The 22,411-nt window shown below is 45.3% G+C and overlaps 1 protein-coding gene across 1 annotated transcript; it reads right to left on the reverse strand.

The window, feature by feature from the left end:
• Nucleotides 1-573: 573 nt before the first annotated feature.
• Nucleotides 574-20,848, reverse strand: LOC130131407 (neuronal acetylcholine receptor subunit alpha-2-like). The gene is made up of 9 exons (XM_056301084.1): nt 20,758-20,848; nt 16,327-16,398; nt 12,195-12,346; nt 11,822-11,866; nt 8,527-8,636; nt 7,182-7,401; nt 3,430-3,923; nt 1,964-2,486; nt 574-1,205 (listed from the first exon to the last, which is right to left on the reverse strand). Exons 1-9 carry the CDS (start codon nt 20,846-20,848, stop codon nt 1,080-1,082), a joined length of 1,833 nt encoding a protein of 610 aa, XP_056157059.1. The 3' UTR covers nt 574-1,079.
• Nucleotides 20,849-22,411: the final 1,563 nt, after the last annotated feature.

Consider the following 22,411-nt stretch of genomic DNA (forward strand, 5'->3'; position numbering starts at 1 on the left):
TCCAGTTTAACCGCCAGCTCGTCCTAATAGCGTTAGCTTTGGTGGGGCTCAGCAACATTCACCGTTAAAATGCCTTGTATTTCTGAACTTAACCGGCTGGGTTTTGGGCCAAACTTAGCCTTAAAAATCCGTCGTCGTGTTACGTCTCTCCGGAGCCGTGCTCTGATTTGACCTGATTATTTCATGGTACAGAAGAAAGGTCGTCGTGATTTGAGTGGCGGCTAGTCTCATTTAGTGTGACGAGGGTTCGCCGCCGCCGTTAAGTGTATGAGAGCCTTGCCTCCATCCTGGCTCGGCTCCTTCACTTTCCTCCATTACCTCGGCATTGTGGTGGGAAACCGTTTAATTCGATGGTAAAACGTTTCCTTCTCGGCCCGTTCCATCGTCCTCTGAACCCTGTTTCTGTTCTTTTTTTCTCTCCCTCTATGAAAATCTCCTCTACTTACATCAATTACTTGACCCCGATTCTGTTAGCGAGCTGCACTGCTAACGTCTTGTCGCTCTCTATCACTCATGTACGTACACAGGCGAATGCACAGAAACATTTAATAATAGAGAAAAAGCATTGGGGAGTTTGTCTTTTTGAGTAATGGACGTTATGGGTTTTAGTCCATTCACAGGCACATGCACTCTAAATATCTTTTATATCTTATATTTAAAAAAAATCCATTCCAGGGCAAATATTTGTGGTTAAGGATTTTGTAGTTGGGCTCCATTCTCATCTGAGTCAATGTCAACCAGGTAAATTGAATTCCAGTCAGGCTGCCTGTGTAGCATGTTTGGAAAAAAACAATTTCTTTTCTTACCAAAATAGAAAAGTCAAGTTTGCTGAGTTTTGAGTTCTTGAACCTTGAGAAACTATGCCGCAATCCCCTTTAGTTTGATTTAAAGAAACCTCAGTTCAGAAATCAATCACTCTCGTGCTTTGCTGTGTGTGTGTTCAGTTTTTTTTGTTTTTTTTTTACCTGCCAAAAACTTGACGACCACAGCACATGTCCACACATTTCAGTTAACACAAACACATTCAAAACTAGCTATTGAGTCTTTGCTGATTCTTTATATGGGTGTTCGAGGTCTTTCTAGATCATTCCTGAGAGCCACGGGGGCAGGAAGAGTCCGATGGTACCTAACATACACACAATGATAAACATCCAAAGGAAGATGCGATCGATCACCATGGCGACGTATTTCCAGTCCTCTTTCACCTGGATGGAGAGAAAAAGTAAGAGATGTGAAGGCCAGAGACATATATATATAGTGTTTGTGTGTGTGTGTGTGTGTGTGTGTGTGTGTGTGTGTGTGTGTGTGTGTGAGAGAGAAGGGCAGCTAAGATTCTATTTGGCAATTTTTACTCCATTCAAAAAGATAATGGAGACTCATCGGCTTCATTCAGACACAGCTTCACAATGAGGCCTTATGGGGCCATGGAGTGTCAGACATGTTTCACCAGGTCCAGTATAACCCAATTATCTAAACGATGTCTTTGGAAGTGAAGGTGAAAGTATAAGTTGAAAGTTATAACCTGAATTGTGTATTATCAAATGTGGAACGCATTGCTGAACTACTTCCTGGTTCAACTTGCAGGAATGATCAGCCTATAATTACACCTTAGGTAGAAGTAACCATCAATAAACTACCCAGCCACCACAATTAAGAAGTCATACATAATGGAAAGTCATGTACAGTCTCACTGAGGCGCTATGTTTTATTTTTATTTTATTTTTGTCATTGTCGTTGAAAGGACAAGTTTTAGGCTTGAGGTGAGAAACCCAGAAAGACGTCAGAAAACTGAGTCCAGCAGTGGCCCAGTGTCAAAGATTGCCTAAATGAAGCCAATGAGTAAAATGGTATAATTGATATGCATGATGGTAAAAATTAGAAAAATAAGACCCAGGTTCTCAACAAACTGGAATTTTTCCTCTAAAACATGATGTGAGCACCATTCCAGCTTAACAGCACTCACTGAGAAGTCTGCATCCTCTGCTCTCAGGTGCTCTGCGATGTAGGACACCCCCTCCAGATCATTTACCACCGCCGGAGATAGGGCGGAGGTGAATGGGCTCTGGATCATACCATGTTCTGGACTAGGGGTGTCCCAGTCCAGGCTGAATATGGAGGGCCTTGGTGGGAGGAGTGTGTACCCTAGCAGCCCTGGGGAAGGACAGGGGAAGGAGGCAGAGGGTGACAGCCTGGTTCGCTGCCGTCCCACCATCTTCACTCCCAACCTCACCGAATCCGAATCGACCTCCCCATCCGTGTCTGTATCTGAGACACTACGGAGGTTGAAGAAACCACCTCTGCCTCCACCACCACTGCCAGCGTCCAAGGAGTCACCCCGGCAACGGTAAATGCATTTTTCATCCTGGTAACTGTGGAGATCCACGTCAGACTCTTGTGTGACCCAGGTGTCGATGTTGGAGTGGGAGGTGCTGTGGGAGGGGCCTGGAATCTTAGGTGGGGGGAGTTTATCGATCAAGCCCTGCCTCCTGAAAGAGCAGGATAGACATAGGTGATAACATTGCGTTGGTGTGCCAAGAGTACAAGCATGTTAGCGAGAGGAGCATCCATCGAAATATTATCACACAGGAGCAAGGAGGGGAAATCGATTCAGTAGATAATCACAACGTTAAGCTGTGATGATTTTAAGAATTTCCCCTCAACTGCAATGTTTCAGTACAATGAACAGATAATGTGAGGAGGTTTGATATAATAATTTCTACATCTCTGAATGAATTTGAATTGTTTGACTGTTTACTCGGGGAAACATACACATGTTTTAAGCTTTCTTAACACACGGGGCTTAATATAAATGCATTTAATTGTACATTTTCTTTGGATTATTGCAGTCACTTCTTACTGTAGATAAGAGTGGATGGAGTCTTGGAAAAAAATCTGAATCTTCAATCTCAATATTTTTAATATCGTAATATTTTTAAAAAATGCAATGAAAATATCAATGCAATATCAAATCGAGAGGTACCTGCCGATATCATCAAGACCTGTAGTGTTACCAGTGATGGACTGTAATGTGGGTTATTCTGGTTCCAAGAGGAATTCTTTCAGATAGTTAAGGTAAACTACTGCAGAAGGTGTGCTTGTTGAGTCAGAAGCTGTCGTAGGAAAATGGTAAAAAAACATGAACAATATTCATGACAAACAGGTCTGTCTACACTAAAACATTAGACTCAAAGTTGGGTCTTCGTCTTTCAACTTTGCCAGCCTCCAACCAGGGAGAATAGAAAACTTGCATTACCGGGGGGTCTTGAGTAGCCACAACTGGCAAGCACTGCCTTAGACAAATTGTTTGTAGGTTACATTATTGGTAAATGTCACCACAAGTGGTATTGCTTTTTCAAAAGCAGCCAGTGTCTGGCCACCTCTGGTAGTTTGAAAAGAAAACTACAACAGCATAGAAGTAGCATCGCTGACCTTAGGTCGGGCGGGGGCCGCTTCATGCAGAGCCAGCGTGGCACGGTGGACAGGAAGAGGGCGCGCACCCAGTGCGGCATGGCGTGCGTCGCCGACGAGCGGTGGTGCACATTCAGCACGAACACCGTGATGACGATGGAGAGCGTGACGAAGATCATGGTGAAGAGGAGGTACTCCCCGATGAGCGGTATGACGAGTGACGTGGACGGGATGATCTCGGTGATCAGCAGCAGGAAGACGGTGAGGGACAGGAGCACTGAAATGCACAGCGTGATCTTCTCACCACAGTCGGAGGGCAGGTAGAAGACCAGGACGGTGAGGCAGGAGATGAGGAGGCAGGGGATGATGAGGTTGATAGTGTAGAAGAGCGGGAGCCGGCGGATGATGAAGTAGTAGGTGATGTCCGGGTAGATCTCGTGGCAGCAGTCATATTTCTTGGTGTTGTAGGTGCCCACAGCGTCGACAATGGCCCATTCCCCACTCTCCCAGTAATCCTGGAAAAGACATAGTTTTCCTCACATCTGGTATTCTTTAATACAGTAATACAAGATAGGCCAATCTTTATTGAAACCATGGATGGTACCTCAGGTAGTGCAAGGAAGTGCTGAGGATAGTCGGTGGCTGTTAAGTACCCATAACCACACTTATTGCCCCAGGACCTAACACCAAACTGACATAGCATGTTTTCTCTCTTTAACCAGCCGAGAAGCAGAAATCCATGCGTTTGATTTCTCCAGAATCAATATCTGCAATGCATTACTAAAGTATATGACCACCCCCAACTCCATAAATGAAACATTCATTCATTCATTCATTCATTATCCAAACCACTTATCCTTACTCAGTATCATGGGGATGCTGGAGCCTATCCCAGCAGCCATTGGGCGGCAGGCGGGGAGACACCCTGGACAGGCCACCAGACCATGTAAGATGTAAGATGTGTAAATGAACTATACCACCTTGTAATAATGTGTTATAACAGATTCAGATCTGTTAACCCTGTGAAAAGGTCCATTAAGATGTGGGGTCCTTTCACAAACAAGACCCCAAACAGTAACTGTGACCGTAACCCAAATGCCTTGCAGACCACCATGTCATACCCAAGTCAGGCAGTCATGTTATATGTTATCCACCTCTTATGTATGAAAAGGTATATCAAGATGTTTCTCTTCTAGTCTTTGTTCTGTTTTTTTTTTACGCCATTTCTTGTTTTCTGTTCCCTTTTCCGTGCATGTGTATGTTTTGTGACAGGGAGTCCAAAGAGCCGAGTTTTGCCTTGCTTGATGTGTCACGTAGGTGGTAGGAACCTAAACATCATTGCAGACCAGGTACACCCCTTCATGGCTGTGGTATTCCCTGGTTGAGGGTAGTGGTCTCTTTCAGCAGGATAACGCGCCCTGCCACACTGCACATATGTTCAGGAATGACTTGAGGAACATGATGAAGTGTTCAAGGTGTTGCCATGGCCTCCAAATTCTCCAGATCTCATTCCAGTTGAGCATCTGTGGGCTGTGCTGGACCGACAAGTCTGATCCACAGCGGCTCCACCTTGCAACTTACAGGACTTGAAGGATCTGCTGCTCATGTTTTGGTGCCAGATACCACAGGACTCCTTCAGGGGTCTTGTAGAGTCAATGCCTCGGTGCATCGGCACTGTTTTGGTGGCACACGGAGGACCAACAGCATATTGGGCATATGGTGGTCATAATGTTTTGGCTCATCAGTGTATCTTCCCTCAGTCTCAGTCTCACATTGTGGCTCTCTGCAAATACACGCATTTGATTCCATGGACCTTCTTCTAACAAGCCGTCGCTGAAAACGAACCAGTTTGAACCGTCATCCCGCCCCGGCTGAATTACATTTAAAGGCTCACAAGACATTAGGAGAGAGTCGGACACGATACTAAATGTAAGAGGAAGAACAGGAGATGGCAGGATGAGCACCAGAGGGTTGAAGGAAAAGAAGATGGGGGCTAAGAAGAGGATGAGAAAGAAAGGATGAAGACCAGGAAGAGGGGGGACAGCTTTTCTTTTGCTGCCTCAACTGTCAGAAAGATTGGGTGACTTATCCTTGCTGTGAGCGAAGAGGATTATCTGAATGTGTGTGTGTGTGGGGGGGGGGGGTGTGTCAGTGTCCACCTTTTTCCAATTTTGAGCTTGACATTTTTGTGAACGTGTGACGTGTGTGAGGTGTGTGCGCACGCCACTCCTGAGATTATGAAGACGGACAAGTGCTCTTTTTCAAAAACTTTCAAGGTGTGAGCACTTCCAGCGATAACAGGAAGTAACACACCGGAGAGATTTTGGTAAGAAAAGAAAAGGGGCAGTGGGATTTCAGGGAGGGGCGCGTTTCGAGAGAGGCAAAGGTGGATTCACGTCTCTGCCGGTGAACAAGGTTTGAGGACCAGGGGGGGAGTTTATCCGATCAGACACCACAGTCAGGTCCTCGCTGTGCCATGCAATAAAACCACAACCTCTCACCCAACAGGACATCGATGCGCAATCATCTCCATCATCTCATCGGCCTTCAACTGACACAACTAGACACACAAGGGTGAGAACCGTGCAGTGTTTAGAGGGGTCGTTCGGGGTTTCTTGAGTGGAGGTAGGTATATTGATGCATGGACAATAAACCTGTGTTCTGAGATATTTTTAAGTGACAACATGACACATTAATTTTTTTTTAACCATCCACAATAGAATACAACTCTTTAGATGTGTTTGTGATGCATCATTCCCCTCACAGAGCAACTCTTTATCTTGGAACTACTTTCGTTTGTGGAAGAACGCTGGTGTCCCAGTGTATCACTACGCAGTGTGGCCTCTTCACATATTATGGCGCCCAATAGTTCCAAGATAAAGCATCTGTCTGTTTGTGAGGGGAAAGTGTGTCTGTCATATATGACGGACGTTGTGTGTTCAGTTGCGGATGGTTAAAACCTATTTTTTGTTTTGCATGAAATGTTTTTGTTGGCTGACCCCCTTCAGTGATTTTCATGTTTTCTCTGACAAGCTGCCGACTCACGGCCATGTCTCCCAACACAGGACTAATTGCCCAGGCTAATGTCAGTACATATACCTACCTGTGAGTAATTTATACCACCTTGTGTCAAAAAAACCAAAACTATAGGGGTGTCCGGGTGGTGTCTGTTCCACTGCCTACCAACACGGGGATCGTCGGTTCGAATCCCCATGTTACCTCCGGCTTGGTCAGGCGTCCCTACAGACACAATTGGCCGTGTCTGCAGGTGGGAAACCGGATGTGGGTATGTGTCCTGGTCGCCTCCTCTGGTCGATCGGAGTGCCTGTTCGGGGGGAGGGGGGACTGGGACACGCTATATTTACACTGGGGTGTATATATAGCATGATCCTCTCACGCGCTACGTCCCCCTGGTGAAACTCCTCACTGTCAGGTGAAAAGAAGCGGCTGGCGACTCCACATGTATCGGAGGAGGCATGTGGTAGTCTGCACCACTCCCCGGATCGGCAGAGGGGGTGGAGCAGAGACCGGGACGGCTCGGGAGAGTGGGGTAATTGGGGAGAAAAAGGGGGAAACAAAGCAAAACTATCCTCCCAGGTTTACTGTTTATCAAGTGTCTGTTTTCTGTGTTTTGTGTCTGTGTAGCATGCCATGGCTGTGGAAAGTAGTCCCTCCTCTGCAGAATGTTGTACAATGCCATAACCTTAACAGGGTTTTGGGTGACACCCCCATCCCCACCCATCTCCAACCCACAAGCCATACAACGCCAATACCTTCAGATCCACCGCGTTTTCGATGGGCTCCAGGTCGATCTTGGCCCGGTCATATGTCCAGGAGCCAAACTTCATCTTGCAGTTCTGCTGGTCGAAGGGGAAGAAGGTGACGTCTATGGAGCAGGAGGACTTGTAGATGGCCGGGGGCACCCAGCGCACGCGGCCAGTGTAGAACAGCTGGGCCTTGGTCATGTGAGTGACAGCGAACTCTCCATCGGCGCTGGGCGGGTTGAGAGTCAATAGGGAAAGTAGAGAGAGAGAGACAGATAGTGCTGTATTCAGAGAAAAAAGCAGATTCCTTTTGTAAAGATAATTAAAGAAAACATGCAAAAAGCCCGAGGGAAAAGTTTCCCTCTTGTTCTTTAAAACTCAAAGGTGAGTCAATAAACCCCAAGCTATGCTCATTTACAAGAGCAGCACTTTAATAATTGATAACGAATACCAAATGTTAATGATGAAAACGCTATTTCCATGATGCAAACTTATTTTAACACCCGGGCCCCTCACACTGCACCCTTAGACAGCGGTGTTGCATCAACGCCCAGATGAAACTAGGAATTAATACTTCAGCAGGCCCTGCGGGGGGGAGGATTTGGGTTCGTCTGATGCAAGTGGTCTTTATTCCTAACAGATGCAACAGAATCGAGACCGTTTGTTGGGGCAAGAGGGACATTTGCATATTTCCCAGATTTGCATTACGGGAGCGGAGCTGCTGTTTTGCTCAGCTGCCCAGACACAAAATGCTTCGGCGAGACGGTGCGATGGGCTGCATGGTGACCTTACCGCGGTTCTGCACTCCTCAGCGGGTAAGGACACTGTTATGAATCGAGGAGCTAGTTGTTCACTCCAGACAATTCCCACCTCAACCTTGAAAATGTGAAATTACTGTGTGCGTGTGTACTGGGATGTATGTGAGACTGTGACGTGTGCTTGATGTAATGTCTGTATCTGGAGTAGCTACATAATAAAAAGTAAGAGCCTATTCATGTACTGTTGCCAATATGTGTGGGCTGAATCGACTCTGTGCATAACTGTAGGCCACCGACTTCTGGTTTCTACTGCAGCGGTCATACCAGTTTCCTGTTCTATGGCGCGCACTATTGACAATGGCGTATTTTTCGCGGTGCCAGCGAGATTTACCGTGGATAACTTCCACCTGCACCTACCAGCAAACGGGTGAAACGTTTCAAGTTGTGCATATCAAGTTACGTCCATGAGGATGAGGATACTCATCGTCAATTCAAAAAAGAACAAAGAGGGAAAAAAAACACTTTAATTGTAGTTATGTGGTATTTCCATAACAGCGATTTCCAATAGTGTGTTTGTGTGTGTGCGTGCAACTTACTTATTGTACAGTACAATGTCAGGCACCCAGATGAGCTCAGAGGGAACTCGGATAGATGTGACATTTTCAAAATCAGATGGATGCCATTGCAGCTTGTAGTCAGTCCATTCCTATTTTTAAACACACACACACACACACACACACACACACACACACACACGGAGCTAGACGGCTATCAGTAGAATAGAATTTCAACGTTAATTCAATATATCTGAATTTTTCGGTGGTGTATTTCATTAATGTGAATCTTTAGATAATGTCTTTTTAATTTTGAATTTCTTCAGAGGTGAATTTAGCTGTCGAAATTTCACAATTTGTTAGTACAGGTTTGTTGTGGCAATTATTGAATTCCACTCTGGCATTAAATGAGGAGTGAGACAAAAATCTCTTACAGTATTGTCAGTTTAATCTACTACTACTACTTTCGGCTGCTCCCTTTAGGGGGTCACCACAGTGGATCATCCGTTTCCATTTCTTCCTGTCCTCTGCATCTTCCTCTGTCACACCAGCCACCTGCATGTCTTCTCTCACCACATCCATAAACCTCTTTGGCCTTCCTCTTTTCCTCTTCCCTGGCAGCTCCATATTCAGCATCCTTCTCCCAATATACCCAGCATCTCTCCTCCACACATGTCCAAACCATCTCAGTCTTGCCTCTCTTGCTTTGTCTCCAAACCGTCCAACCTGAGCCGTCCCTCTAATATAATTGTTACTAATCCTGTCCTTCTTCATCACTCCCAATGAAAATCTTAGCATCTTCAACTCTACCACCTCCAGCTCCGCCTCCTGTCTTTTCGTCAGTGCCACTGTTTCTAAACCGTATAACATAGCTGGTCTCACGATCATCTTGTAAACCTTCCCTTTAACACTTGCTGGTACCCTTCTATCACAAATCATTCCTGACACTCTTCTCCACCCACTCCACCCTGCCTGCACTCTCTTCTTCACCTCTCTACTGCACTCCCCGTTACTTTGCACAGTTGACCCCAAGTATTTAAACTCATACGGCTTCGTCGCCTTTACTCCTTGCATCCTCACCATTCCACTATCTCCCCTCTCATTCACGCATATGTATTCTGTCCTGCTCCTACTGGCTTTCATCCCTCTTCTCTCCAGTGCATACCTCCACCTCTCCAGGCTCTCCTCAGCCTGCACCCTACTCTCACTACAGATCACAATGTCATCCACAAACATCATAGTCCACAGAGACTCCTGCCTGATCTCGTCCGTCAACCTGTCCATCACCATTGCAAACAAGAAAGGGCTCAGAGCCGATCCTTGATGTAATCCCACCTCCACCTTGAACCCATCTGTCATTCCAAATGCACACCTCACCACTATCACACTTCCCTCATACATATCCTGCACCACTCCTACATACTTCTCTGCAACTCCCGACTTCCTCATACAATACGTATTGCACTTAAATATAATATAATATGTTCATGAACAGATGCACCTAAGCCTAGATGCTTGAATATGTGCTGATCAGTACAGTACAGCCTCTCGTGTAGGGCAGTTGTTTGTTCTTCCCCTCCTTATCTCATGTCTTCCAGCTCACATCCCACCAAGGCCATTTCTCCAATTAGTGTGCACAGACTTGCTACACTCAGTTAGTTTCCCACACATTCCTTTGCTATCAACCAACAGTTAACAACAGGCCTTTATTTGTGCACCTGGGGAAGACATAAGACTACCTTTGTTCTGTTACATATGGATTATAAGCATCTATCTAAGCAATGTAAAATAAAGTTGAACATGGTTTCGGCCATAGTGGCGAACTGTGGCCCTGGACCCTGGGCCTTCAGTAGGACCATATGTGGCAATAAAAAAAAAAAATCAAACATAGAAATAAAAATAATAGCCAGAGCCCTGTCGCAAGGAAGTACAGCATATTAAGGATTCCTTTGCCCTAACTGACTTCACAACACACAAAGGTGATTCCTGAAAACCTTATAATCCAATAATTGCATTGAAAAACTGAATCTGAATAGTGTAATTTGAAATTGAATGTATTAGTTTGGAACTGAATTCCAATAAACTTGAAACTGAATGTAATATTATGAAATTGAATTCATTTGCTCTGAAACTACCCAGCAAAAAGAAAAACAAACAAAAAAAACAACACGTCCCCAGCACGTCCCCTAAAGGTCCTCCGAACATCTGGTAAATGTCCTTGTGTAGGGTTTTCATTACGTCCTGGGAACGTTATTGCGGGGCGTTCATTGAACGTCATTGAACATCCCGCAATAACGTCCCCGTGATGTCCCAGGGCCATCTAGAGGACTTTCCCCTAACGTCCCTGTAATGCCGTCGAGACATTCTTTGAATGTCTCACAATAACGTCACCGTGACGTCCCGGGGGCGTCTAGAAGACTTTCCTCAAACGTCCCTGTAATGTCCTCTAGCGTCCCCGTGACGTAATGAAAACCCTACATAATGACGTCTAGAGGACTTTCCCCTAACGTCCCTGTGATTTCCCCGGGCGCCCTAACACCTCTGATTTTAAAAATTCAAATCTTCAAATACAAGTCTCCCCAATTCAGACCGCAAAGATTCAGATTGTAGGTGAACTGGGTCAAAGGTCAGGCACCCGGGCTTCGCAGGAAATCTAGAAGCTTTCGGAACAGTCAAACTCGCTGACGTTCAGTTCAGTTTTCATAAAGCAGGTGGCGCTAACACAGCTAGCAGCGTTTAGTCTGGCGCAAGACTTCCGAGTGTAAGAGGTGGTAATGGTTTCCTGTATCGCTGCACCAGAGAGCCAAACCACTCAGAAGCTCTTGCAAACTGGACACCACCCATCTGTTGGGAAGCACCACCCAGTTTAGAGAGATATGTCCAATCAGCTCGCAGTACAGACGAGAACGATGCAAACTGAGCATGCCCAAGTTCAGTGACTGTCGACCAGCAGGTCACTTGCAGGCTAACTGCAACTCCAAGGCTGCTGTTGTTAATTAGGTTAGATATTGACCTTAATTTTCATGAGCTAGGTCCTGTCCTGATGCAGTATCTTGCATAATCTATGTCATAATCCTTCAATGAATATGAAATATGTAAGCCTAATTGTAATTACGAATTATTAAATTTCAGCAGCTAAATTCAACTCTAAAGAAATTTTAAAAAGTAAAACGTCATTATTTAAAAATACATATCAATTAAATACACCACTGAAAAATTCAGATTGACTGAATTAATATCCACATTGTGTTGATGGCTGTCTGGCTGCATACATGCAGGATTAAAAACAACCTGTCCAAAGCAAACTATCAGAATAGCCCCGCTGTCTCTTTCTGACCTGTTTAAGCCAAACGTTGGTTGTCATCATTTGATTCTTCTCATCCTGTTTTGGAGAAAACCAGAAGAGTGAAATTAAAATGAGAGCGAGAGAGAGAGAGAGGTGCGTCTCATTTGAAAATGGGGTAATCTCATTTCTTGGACCCACAAACGTGCACATGAGTTTTGTGTGCATTATGAGCGAGTGTTGATGCCACATCTGTGCCAATGTGTAAGCCTCACACACACACTGTATGCCTTTGAAAGTCCAAAATGAATGTGTGTGTGCATGCGTGTGTGTGTGTGTGTGTGTTCATGCGTGCGTGTGTGTACACGCGCAGGTGGTATCCTTTGACCTTGTGGCCCACGTGTACTGGCGTGCTGGGGGCTCTCACCACGTCTATCAGTTGTGCGATGGAGAGGCCAAACCTGACGATGACCACGTCGGTGATGTTGCGGACGGGGCGTGACCACTTGTTGTATCTTCCAAAGAGGCTCTTGAAGAGGTCGTCTTCGGCGTGGGCGCGGTTCCAGTCTTGACTCAGAACTAGAAACCGAGGGAGAGAGAAAAAAATAGTAGAAATAGTCTTGTTTATGTAAACATATAGTATTTTAATCAGTTAATCAAATGTTTGCAAAGTTGGTTCTGTAACTACTACTACTACTACTTTTCTTGTTCTACTACTACTACTACTACTTTCAGCTGCTCCCGTTAGGGGTCACCACAGTGGATCATCCGTTTCCATCTCTTCCTGTCTTCTGCATCTTCCTCTGTCACACCAGCCACCTGCATGTCCTCTCTCACTACATCCCTAAACCTCCTCTTTGGCCTCCCTCTTCTCCTCTTCCCTGGCAGCTCCATATTCAGCATCCTTCTCCCAATATACCCAGCATCTCTCCTCCACACATGTCCAAGCCATCTCAATCTTGCCTCTCTTGCTTTGTCTCCTGAGCTGTTCCTCTAATATACTCGTTCCTACTCCTGTCCTTCTTCGTCACTCCCAGTGAAAATCTTATCATCTTCATCTCTGCCACCTCCTGCTCCACCTCTTGTCTTATCGTCAGTGCCACTGTCTCCAAACCATATAACATAGCTGGTCTCACAACCATCCTGTAAACCTTCCCTTTAACTCTTGCTGGTACCCTTCTGTCGCAAATCACTCCTGACACTCTTCTCCACCCACTCCACCCTGCCTGCACTCTCTTCTTCACCTCTCTTCTGCACTCCCCGTTACTTTGGACAGTTGACCCCAAGTATTTAAACTCATACGCCTTCGTCACCTCTACTCCTTGCATCCTCACCATTCTACTTCACATTCAAATATGGTTCTGTAACTGTTGTACGTAATCTTTGTTCAGAAAATCCTGACAATAAAGGGTCTTGAACTGAATTAGAAAGAGAGAGAGAGAGAGAGAGAGAGAGAGAGAGAGAGAGAGAGAGAGAGAGAGAGAGAGAGAGAGAGAGAGAGAGAGAGAGAGAGAGAGAGAGAGAGAGAATGGTGACCCTGTGATTAGAGACTGTTCTGGAGGTTTAGCATCACATTTTCAATTGCAGAATGTTAAAAAGCCAAACCAAAGTGCCCTTGAGCAACACATTCAACCCCTTCCTCCTCACTCACTTTAAATTGGTCAGCATGAGAGCTGAGAAATAAGCATCCGCAATAGGATGCACACCAGCGCGTGCACGTGCATGTGCACATTCCTGCAAACGTACACACAGACACACAGACAGCAGTGTGAGTGAGACTGGCTTGATCAGATTCCTAACATGGCTTCTTGCTGGCACTTCTTTCCAGGGAAACCCAACCAGGATGGAGCTCATTGTGCTCATACACCAACCCACAATCTCAAAACTGTGTATGTGTTTGTACAATGTGTGTGTGTGTGTGTGTGTGTGTGTGTGTGTGTGTGTGTGTGTGTGTGTGTGTGTGTGTGTGTGTGTGTGTGTGTGTCACCCATCACCTCTGGCCAACTGGTGCCCCAAGTACCAAAAGATATCAGCTGTGTGCGTACATGCTCATAGCTGAAATTTGAATAAATTCTTATGGGCATTTTCAGCATGCGGGTTCTCCCGTCTTTGACACTGACCTTGGGCCAGTTTGTGCGGCTGTGTAAAATATACAGATGTCATGACGCATTATCTTATCTTGCTGTGTTGTTTGACAGCTCCAGATCTTCCCAGTCACTAAAGACAGCCACGGCGGTGGATCTTTTTACCCCTGCAAGATTTCGTACTCATCAGTACTTTGGCTAATGCTGCTGGCATGGGAGCTAATTATGTTCTGGTGTGAATTAAAGGTTAAACCCCAAGGTTAGTGCTGTTTGATACAATTTTTGCACTTATTTAGTTATTGATTTTTTTTCTTTTTTTGTGTGTGAAATAGTACAATAACAAAAATAACACAAAAAAATGAGAGCGAACTTTTTAGACAGTATATAATTTCACAGGCCACTTTTGAAACTTGCCAAACCGGTTCAGCACCAGATCAGGGTCTGGCCGGAGGGGTCTATTTCAGCTCTTCAGGTCTGCTTTGAGAGCACCGACTGGGGCATTTTCAAAACGGCAGCCTCCTCTGGTGAGCACACAGACCAGGAGGAATACAGTGACAGCCTGCATCAGTAAATGTATAGATGGCATCACAGTCACCAAAACCATCTCTTCACGGGCCAACCAGAAGCCCTGGCTGGCAGCAGAAGTCCGGGCACTGTTGAGGACCCGGAATGCTGGACTCAGATCCGGTGATAAGGCAGCCCTCAAGACAGAGAGGGCCAACCTGTCGTGTGGCATCAGCGGGGCAAAAAGACAATATGCACAGGGAATCAACAGCCACTTCACTGATAGCCGAGATGCTTGTGGAAGGGCATCCAGGCCCTCACTGGCTACAAGCCTCCTCCTCCTAAGACTTGTGGCGGTGCCCCCACCCTCCCAGATGCACTGAATGACTTCTACACACAATATGAGAGACCGACAACGTGCTGGTGGTGAAGACTACATCCCTGATGGATGACCGGGTTCTGCAGGTGACCGCAGATGACGTCAGCCGGTCGGCACCTCAGTCCTGTTACCAAGACACCCAAACTGTTATATCCAGCACACTGGTGGACGACCCCGGGTCCTCCTGATGTAGAACCCGCCTCATAGGACAGCGATGTCCAACCATCAGAGACCAACAAACAGCAGGGGGGGGGGGTTCGGGGGGGTTCACCCCGTACCCCAAAGACACTACACCAACTCATTTCACTCATTAACCCACCTCCAACCCACTGACCAACCAGTCGCTCAGTTCGTTTGGTATAGTGTTCGGTCCTGAATGTACGTGGCCCTCAGTGTTGCCTAGTTTGGATATGGCTGCCCTAAGGCCAACCCTGCCAGCTGTAAAGACCCCACATAGGGCTGCTTTGTTCTTGTAAACTGTTCACTGTAAGGAAGGAGGTGAAAACCAACTAACCAGTATGGAGTTGCACTGGTGTTTGTGTGTTGTGTGTGTGTGTGTGTGGGTCTTCTTTTCACTCACTTATTGTGTTTTGGCAAACAATTTGGCATCGTCAAACAAGCAATTTTGGATTAACCGCTGCAAAAAAAAAAAAAAAAAACACTGACGTACCACAATCAAAAAGACTAATGCCAGCTGCATTGCCAGTGTGTAAATGTGCAACTGTTGTATTGGGCAGAGCATTCACAGTTTAGGATTACATGTGATGGGATTACATTGCATTTTGTTAAGACGGTGGAAGGTAAGATGTCTTGCTCAAGGACACTTTGGACACAACAGCAGTTGATGGACCGAGTGGATGCCACGGCTCTGCCCAATCATCTCTCGCTGATGCCCCATTGACATCTTTTTTTTATTTTTTTTTATTTAAGAAATAACCTCGAAAACCTCACTTGGGAAGTCAGTAAAAAGAAATACGTCAGCCTTGGTGACCGGGGAGGCAGGCAGGACACGGCCATAAATCAACCCTCACTCATTGAAGGTGGGCACCACACACGTCATCTCTGCACACTGACCGACAAAGCACCAGTTAGTTATTTCCTTAAGTGATTTGGTCACCCGGGGAACGAGCGATAGCTTTGTAAAGTTATGGGTTATGTTGACCCCCCCCCGCCGCTCCTCCTGGTTGTTATCAGAGAATTTACAAGATGCAGGTGTCGCAATCCTTCAGAAAGATGCATGAGAAGAAGACCAAAAGAAGAAAGAGCACATAGAAGCTGTTGTGGATGTACAGTTCCATATATTTAAGTGCAACGTGCAGGTACAAAAGGAAAAAGAAAACAAGCATTAAATAGATAAATAAATTACCTGCTTGCTATCATTTTTGAAGGAGGACCCTGCCCTTAATTTTCTCTTTATATACATTAACCCTAATTCTGGATAAATGGTTTCGCATATATTCAGATAATGGTTAATAAATGAGTGTAATAGGGCGGACTGCGTTGTGTTAACTACTAATCCCATATTCATGTTCCCATGTTACTCATATGTGAGGATGGGAAGAGCCGTTGTGAGGTTTAAAACAACTACTCACCGGAGTTGATGGAGATCCAACAATAAACCACAGTCGCCCTCAGATCCATTTTCCTCTCCCTTGTGTATATTTCTTCAGGTCAGGAGGACTTGCGCCACTGGATCAACCCGAGTTTCACCAGAGATGCCAGCCTGTTTCATCCTTCAGCGTCTTATCTTTCCATCGTCCACCGACACGTCCTCGTCCCTAAGGCGTTATGACCCCGCTACACTCGGCAGGGGGGGGTCGAGACCGAACTATTGCGTGTGTGGCCGAATCCTGCATCCCTAACAGAATAGGTACGCGGCGTTCGCGCGGGGTGTCGCGGGAACGCGCATGCATTCAGCGCAAAGCGGACCTTGATTTATATTTAATTTTCAAGGAAATAAATTACAGAAACAGGAAGACCAATGAGATTGATTTAATTTTACTAATGTATATCATCAACAAATAAAAAGTCTGGAAATAGTACAAAAAAAATGGGAAACATGCTTTTGGGAACACAGCGTTGTGCTGAACAAGGGCGGTGCAGAGGAAAGTAGGGGCTCCAAGTCACACAGAATGAGTGCGTTTCGATTGGATCCACGGCTAAATAACGACGAAGAAGAAGACTCGCCAACACGTTGCTGTCTGTGGACGCTCCTTACACGATGCTTAAAGGGGCGTGGGCGCTGTCCATGGCACCACTTCACTCAGAAAAGATCAGACGCAGATGCCACAGTGGTCCCAAGACCATCAGAGCCCCCCCCGAAAGACCATAACCCCCCCCCCAAAAAAAGGCTTGGAGGTGCTGCATTTGCACGTGCACACTACATAAGTGGACCACACTCCCCTGTGTGCGTGAGGACCAGACTCCCCTGCATGCACACGTCCCCTGCACGGCATGTGGACTGTAAACCCTAATGCTCAGTCATTTAATAGATTAAGTAGGGTATACTCAATGTTTTCACAAAGTTCTACAAACTTAAAAATGTCAAGTTTGTGTGACATGTTCTTCCGTTTTCTTCCTTTTTCAGTAACTTAAACTCATCATTTTTAATTGGCTTGAACTATTTTTTTAATTAAGCAACGCTTAAACGTATTATGCCAAACTTAAAATGACTAGGCCTAACTAATCACGTGGCATGACAACAGCGCAGCAATAGCCAATCAGAGAGTAGACAGTGAGGACTGGCCAATCAGAGGCAGGTATAGCGTTTCCCGCGCCCGCCCGAACAAAGCACCTGCTTCCGTTCTGCAATCACCAGAGAGCGTTCGTGAGTCTTTAGTGGTCACCAGATAGAGCAACATCTGTTAAGGAAAGCGTAATCTAGCAGCATTAGCTAACTTAGCTGACCGTCTGCCAAGTTTGCTAGCTAGCTAGGTACCGTCGGTTATTGCTAGCAGACAGACAGCTAGCTATACCTCGGAGGTACCGTAACGTCGTGCGTTAACACTGCTGGTAGTAACTTTAGCTATTTAACTGAAAAATAAGCGTCTTCTGAGGGTCTAACTAACGTTAGCTGTAACGTTGTGGTCTTTGATCTGATCTAGCTACTGTTAGCTAACCAATCATGACATGCTATTATGACATGATGGGTCTATATTAGCTAGCTAGTTAGCTGTAACGTTAATTTGCTAGGAGTTTACTTGGTAAGTTGTTTGCAAGCAGACTGCTGCTAAGCCATAACGTCAATATTACTCCTCGTGCGGCAACACGTGCAAACTTTGTGGGTCTAACGTTAGCTAGTTAATGTTAGGTAGCTATTATTAGCTGCATTAAGCTAGCCGACAAGTTGTGCTCGTTCTAGTCTAACGTTAGCTGCTAGCTAACTAACTTTATGACAAGAAGAGGGATCAAACGTTAACGTCGAGTAACTAGCCAGCTAGCTGACTTGGTACATTGTTTGCTTGCAGATTAACGTAGCTACAGCTAATGGCTAAACCCCAGTGCATGTCGATGTGTATTATGTGAATTTTTTTTTTTTTTATTTATTTCTGATTTTTCCCTTTTTTCTCCCAATTTAGTGGCCGATTGATCCCTATTTTAATTCAAACACCCACCCCGTATTGCATGCGTTCGCCAACTGCATCTCTCCGGCCGGCAGTCTCGAAGGAGACGCCTCCCCACTTTCGTGACAAGGCGAATCCAAGCCGAACCACTGTTTTTCCGACACACACAGAGACGCATTCACATGACGAACACAAGCCGACTCCGCCCCCCTCCCGAAGACAGCGTTGCCAATGATTGCTGCTTCATCGAGTCCGGCCATAGTTGGATCTGACGAGTGAATATTTAACTTAAGCCATAGTAACTGCAAATATCTGATTTGCATTAACTGAAAATGTTAAAGCCATAGTAGGCTAACTGCAAATATTTGAGTAGCAGTGACACTGAAACTGTTAAAGCAATAGTAACAGTTACTATGAGAGTACCATTGACTGAAAATGTTGAAGTTGTAGTAACTGCAAATATTTCAGACGCATTAACTGAACCTGTTAAAGCCATAGTAAAAACTACTATTAGAGTACCATTGACTGAAATGTTGAAGTTGTAGTAACTGCAAATATTTGAGACGCATTAACTGAAAATGTTAAAGCCAGAGTAACTGCAGATATTCAATTGCATTAACTGAAAATGTCAAAGGTATAGTAGCTGGCTGCTAATATTTGAGTAGCATTGACTGAAACTGTTAAAGCCATAGTAACTAAATATTTGAGTTGACTTTATCACTTTAATTTACCTGTCTCTGTGGTTCCTTGTCTAACCCTTCTCCCTCCCTCCGTCTGTGGGTGCGTTGCCTTCAAAACCAAGTTTCGACAGCAGTGCGCCAGCCTTCAGCCCTGCTCATACCAAACTTGCCAAGAAGTGCGCCTGGGTGCATGTGGACTCGCTGCTCAAAGCCCTCCGCCTGCCTTGTGCCCGCCACCCCCCGTCTCCACAGACGTCCAGAGGTGAGCCCCGCCCTTGGTGGCGTGTCGTGTGTCTGAATACACCGTGCAGAGTCAGTTAATTTACCTGTCTCTGTGGTTCCTTGTCTAACTCTTCTCCCTCCCTCTGTGTGTGTTGCCTTCATCACCAGGCTTCGACAGCAGTGCGCCGGCCTTCAGCCCTGCCCCAACCCTAAGGCTGTCAAGAACCTGTGCGCCTAGGTGAGCGTGGACTCCTTGATGCTTCCAATATGGCCTGGCATTGTAAAATGTGCTCTTCTTCTTTTACTTAAAGAGCGGAGTTATTTGGACACTATAGACTGCAGCACAGCTACTTCTCCAGAGTTAGCCCTCTGCCATGCCTCTATACAGATTGCATATGTACATTTCAGACACTTGATGCGCTGCGTACACATTTGTCAAGATGTCATACTATACAACTTAGCAGTTGTGCTGAACAGTCTGAGTCAGCCTCAGTTATTTAAATGCTCCTTATGCACATTTCAACAACCCTTTTCTGAATCCATTCTCTTCAACCATCTCAGAAAGCATTTAAAAAATCATGAGACAGTGGCGTGCCCTTATAAGGATTGTAGCTATAGCACAAATGTGTATTCTTCATTCAATACCCATAAAAGTAGAGAACACCAAGCAAGTCTTGCATCAGACTTTCAACCTGGCCTTGTCATTGAGGACCCCCAGAATCACCAAGCAAGTACTTCTGATGTCACTTGTGATTTGCATGGCGAGTCCCCAAACCAGAGCACAGAAGGTGGCGAAGATAAGTGTGATACTGATCTTCTAAGAAATCAACTTAAAATGAACGTGTCTTCCTTATTTCTGAAGATGCAGGCTATCCTACATGTCTCAAACACAGCTGTTCAAGAAATAGTGGACCACTTGAATGAGATCTTCACTTTATTTCAGCCATTGATCAGGGAGGCAGTTAATGACATATTGCAGAGAAATGGTCACAATATTGCAGAGTCTACACTGAATGAAGTTGTTGGCGCTGTCATGGACTCCAATATTCTATGTACATCCACCTCGAAAGGTGCAGAGTTGTCTTCATCCAAGCACAGAAAAACCTTTATTGAGCGCAACTATCCATGTGTGATGCCAGTGGAGTATCGGTTGGAACAACCTGGACACACCAGCATGTATGTTCCCATTCTTCCAATGATCCAAGAGTTTAAAAACACAGACATCCTTAACAAGATTACTGAACCAAATACTGCACCTGCTCAGTATGTGTCATACTCAGATGGCTCTTGCTTCCTTGAAAATGAGTTGCTGTCTTCAGGGGACCCCATCCTACTGCTTCAGCTATACATCGATGATCTTGAAATTGCCAGTCCGCTTGGCACGTCATGCAAGATTCACAAATTTACAGCTGTATATTGGGTTCTTGCAAATGTGCCACCTAAATACCGATCAGCATTACATGCTACATACTATACAGCTAGCAATGCTGGTGAAAGTGACAGACCAAGCGTATGGATATGCAGCTGTACTCGCTCCGCTGCTACGTGATGTTCATACTCTGGAACAAGATGGCGTCTTCATCAAAAGTCTTGGTCAGAATGTCAAAGGCACTATCTTTTGTGTTTCTGCTGACAATCTGGCTGCTCATGGACTTGGTGGCTTTGTGGAGTCATTTAGAGCAGGCTGTGTTTGCAGAGTCTGTCTTGCCACATGTGAACAGTTTCAAACGGCTTCAGTCACAGAGGGAGACTTTGTTCAGAGAACCAAAGCCAGCCATTACCTGCACGTACAAACTGTTCAAGGAGATGACACTTTGAGCAGCCATCTTGGTGTTAAAGGTGACCGTGTCTTGCGCGAGTCCCTTGATTAGTTCCATCCAATCACAGGATTTCCTCCAGACATACTCCATGATCTTCTAGAAGGCATCGTTCCTGTGGAGCTTGCTCTTTGTATTAGAGTTGATCCGGCTGAAGTATTTCACTTTTGAGTATTTGAACCAGAAGATTTCATCATTCCCATATCAGCACTCCTATAAAGTGAATAGACCTCAGCCAATTCCCAAAACATCCCTTTCTTGAGGAACAATAGGAGGCAATGGGCTTGAAAATGCCACTGTGATCCGAATGCTTCCATTGCTTGTGGGCAGTGTAGTACCAGAGGGTGATGCGGCATGGGCAGTTTTGATGGCGCTGAAAGAGGTGGTAGAGTTAGCATTGTGCCCTTCATTTACTGATGAAACCTTGGAGTATTTTCAGAGCAAAATCAATGATCATAGACAGACACTAGAAGAGTTTCTCCCTGAGTTTAGGCTCCATCCTAAACATCACTATGTGGAGCATTATCCTGCTCTAGTGAAGGGCTTTGGGTCCTTGCTGCATGTTTGGACCGTGCGGTTTGAGGCCAAGCGTCGCTTCTTCAAGAAAGTGGTTCATGAGTGTGGTGGACTGCCTAAATTTGGCAAAATAGAACACATCTACCTTGTGAATCAGGAGGTTTCTTTTCTGTGTTGTGATTACAACTCCGGGTATGTAGAACATCTTCGGTCCTATGAGCTGTCAACCACACTAACAATGTCTATCTATTTGCAGTCTGATCTAAATAATATAGTCCCACTCTCTGCATACAAGATCGACCGCTCGCTGATGCTGACTCCCAAGCGGTTCATTCAAGTTAAACAGAACTGAGTCCAGCTAATGGTGAGTAGCCGCTTTCAACGTGTGTGCTTGTGCATTTTGCAATCTTTTTCCTGTCATTTTATCTAACCTTAAGAATAATATTATCTATGGGTATTGCTTTCCTTTAACATCCCAAATTCTTCTTTTCATTAGCACAATGGCAACTGCAACCCCAGAACCCATGATCCTTCGCATTGTTGAACAAGACCAGGCTAGAAAATTAAAACTCAGTTCAAGACCTGCTTCTGTTAATGCACTGATCGGGATCATAAAAGAACAGATGGAACTAGACATTGATTTCACTTTGCTTTACGAAGACCCAGACTTTGGTGGGAAACTGTCTACCCTTGCTGACATTGAGGAATTGCCACAAAAAGCTGTTGTGCACATCTCGCCTTCTGAAGACACCGGCTCTCAAGCATCCACTGAACTACTTTCAGATGTGTCTTTTCCAGAACGTTTAAGCAGATGGCCTCATGGAGCTTTTCCAGTTCCCACATTTTCTTTTGATGTTGAGCACTACACTACGATACTTG

The sequence above is a fragment of the Lampris incognitus genome, chromosome 21, assembly GCF_029633865.1.
Source record: "Lampris incognitus isolate fLamInc1 chromosome 21, fLamInc1.hap2, whole genome shotgun sequence".
Taxonomy (NCBI): domain Eukaryota; kingdom Metazoa; phylum Chordata; class Actinopteri; order Lampriformes; family Lampridae; genus Lampris; species Lampris incognitus.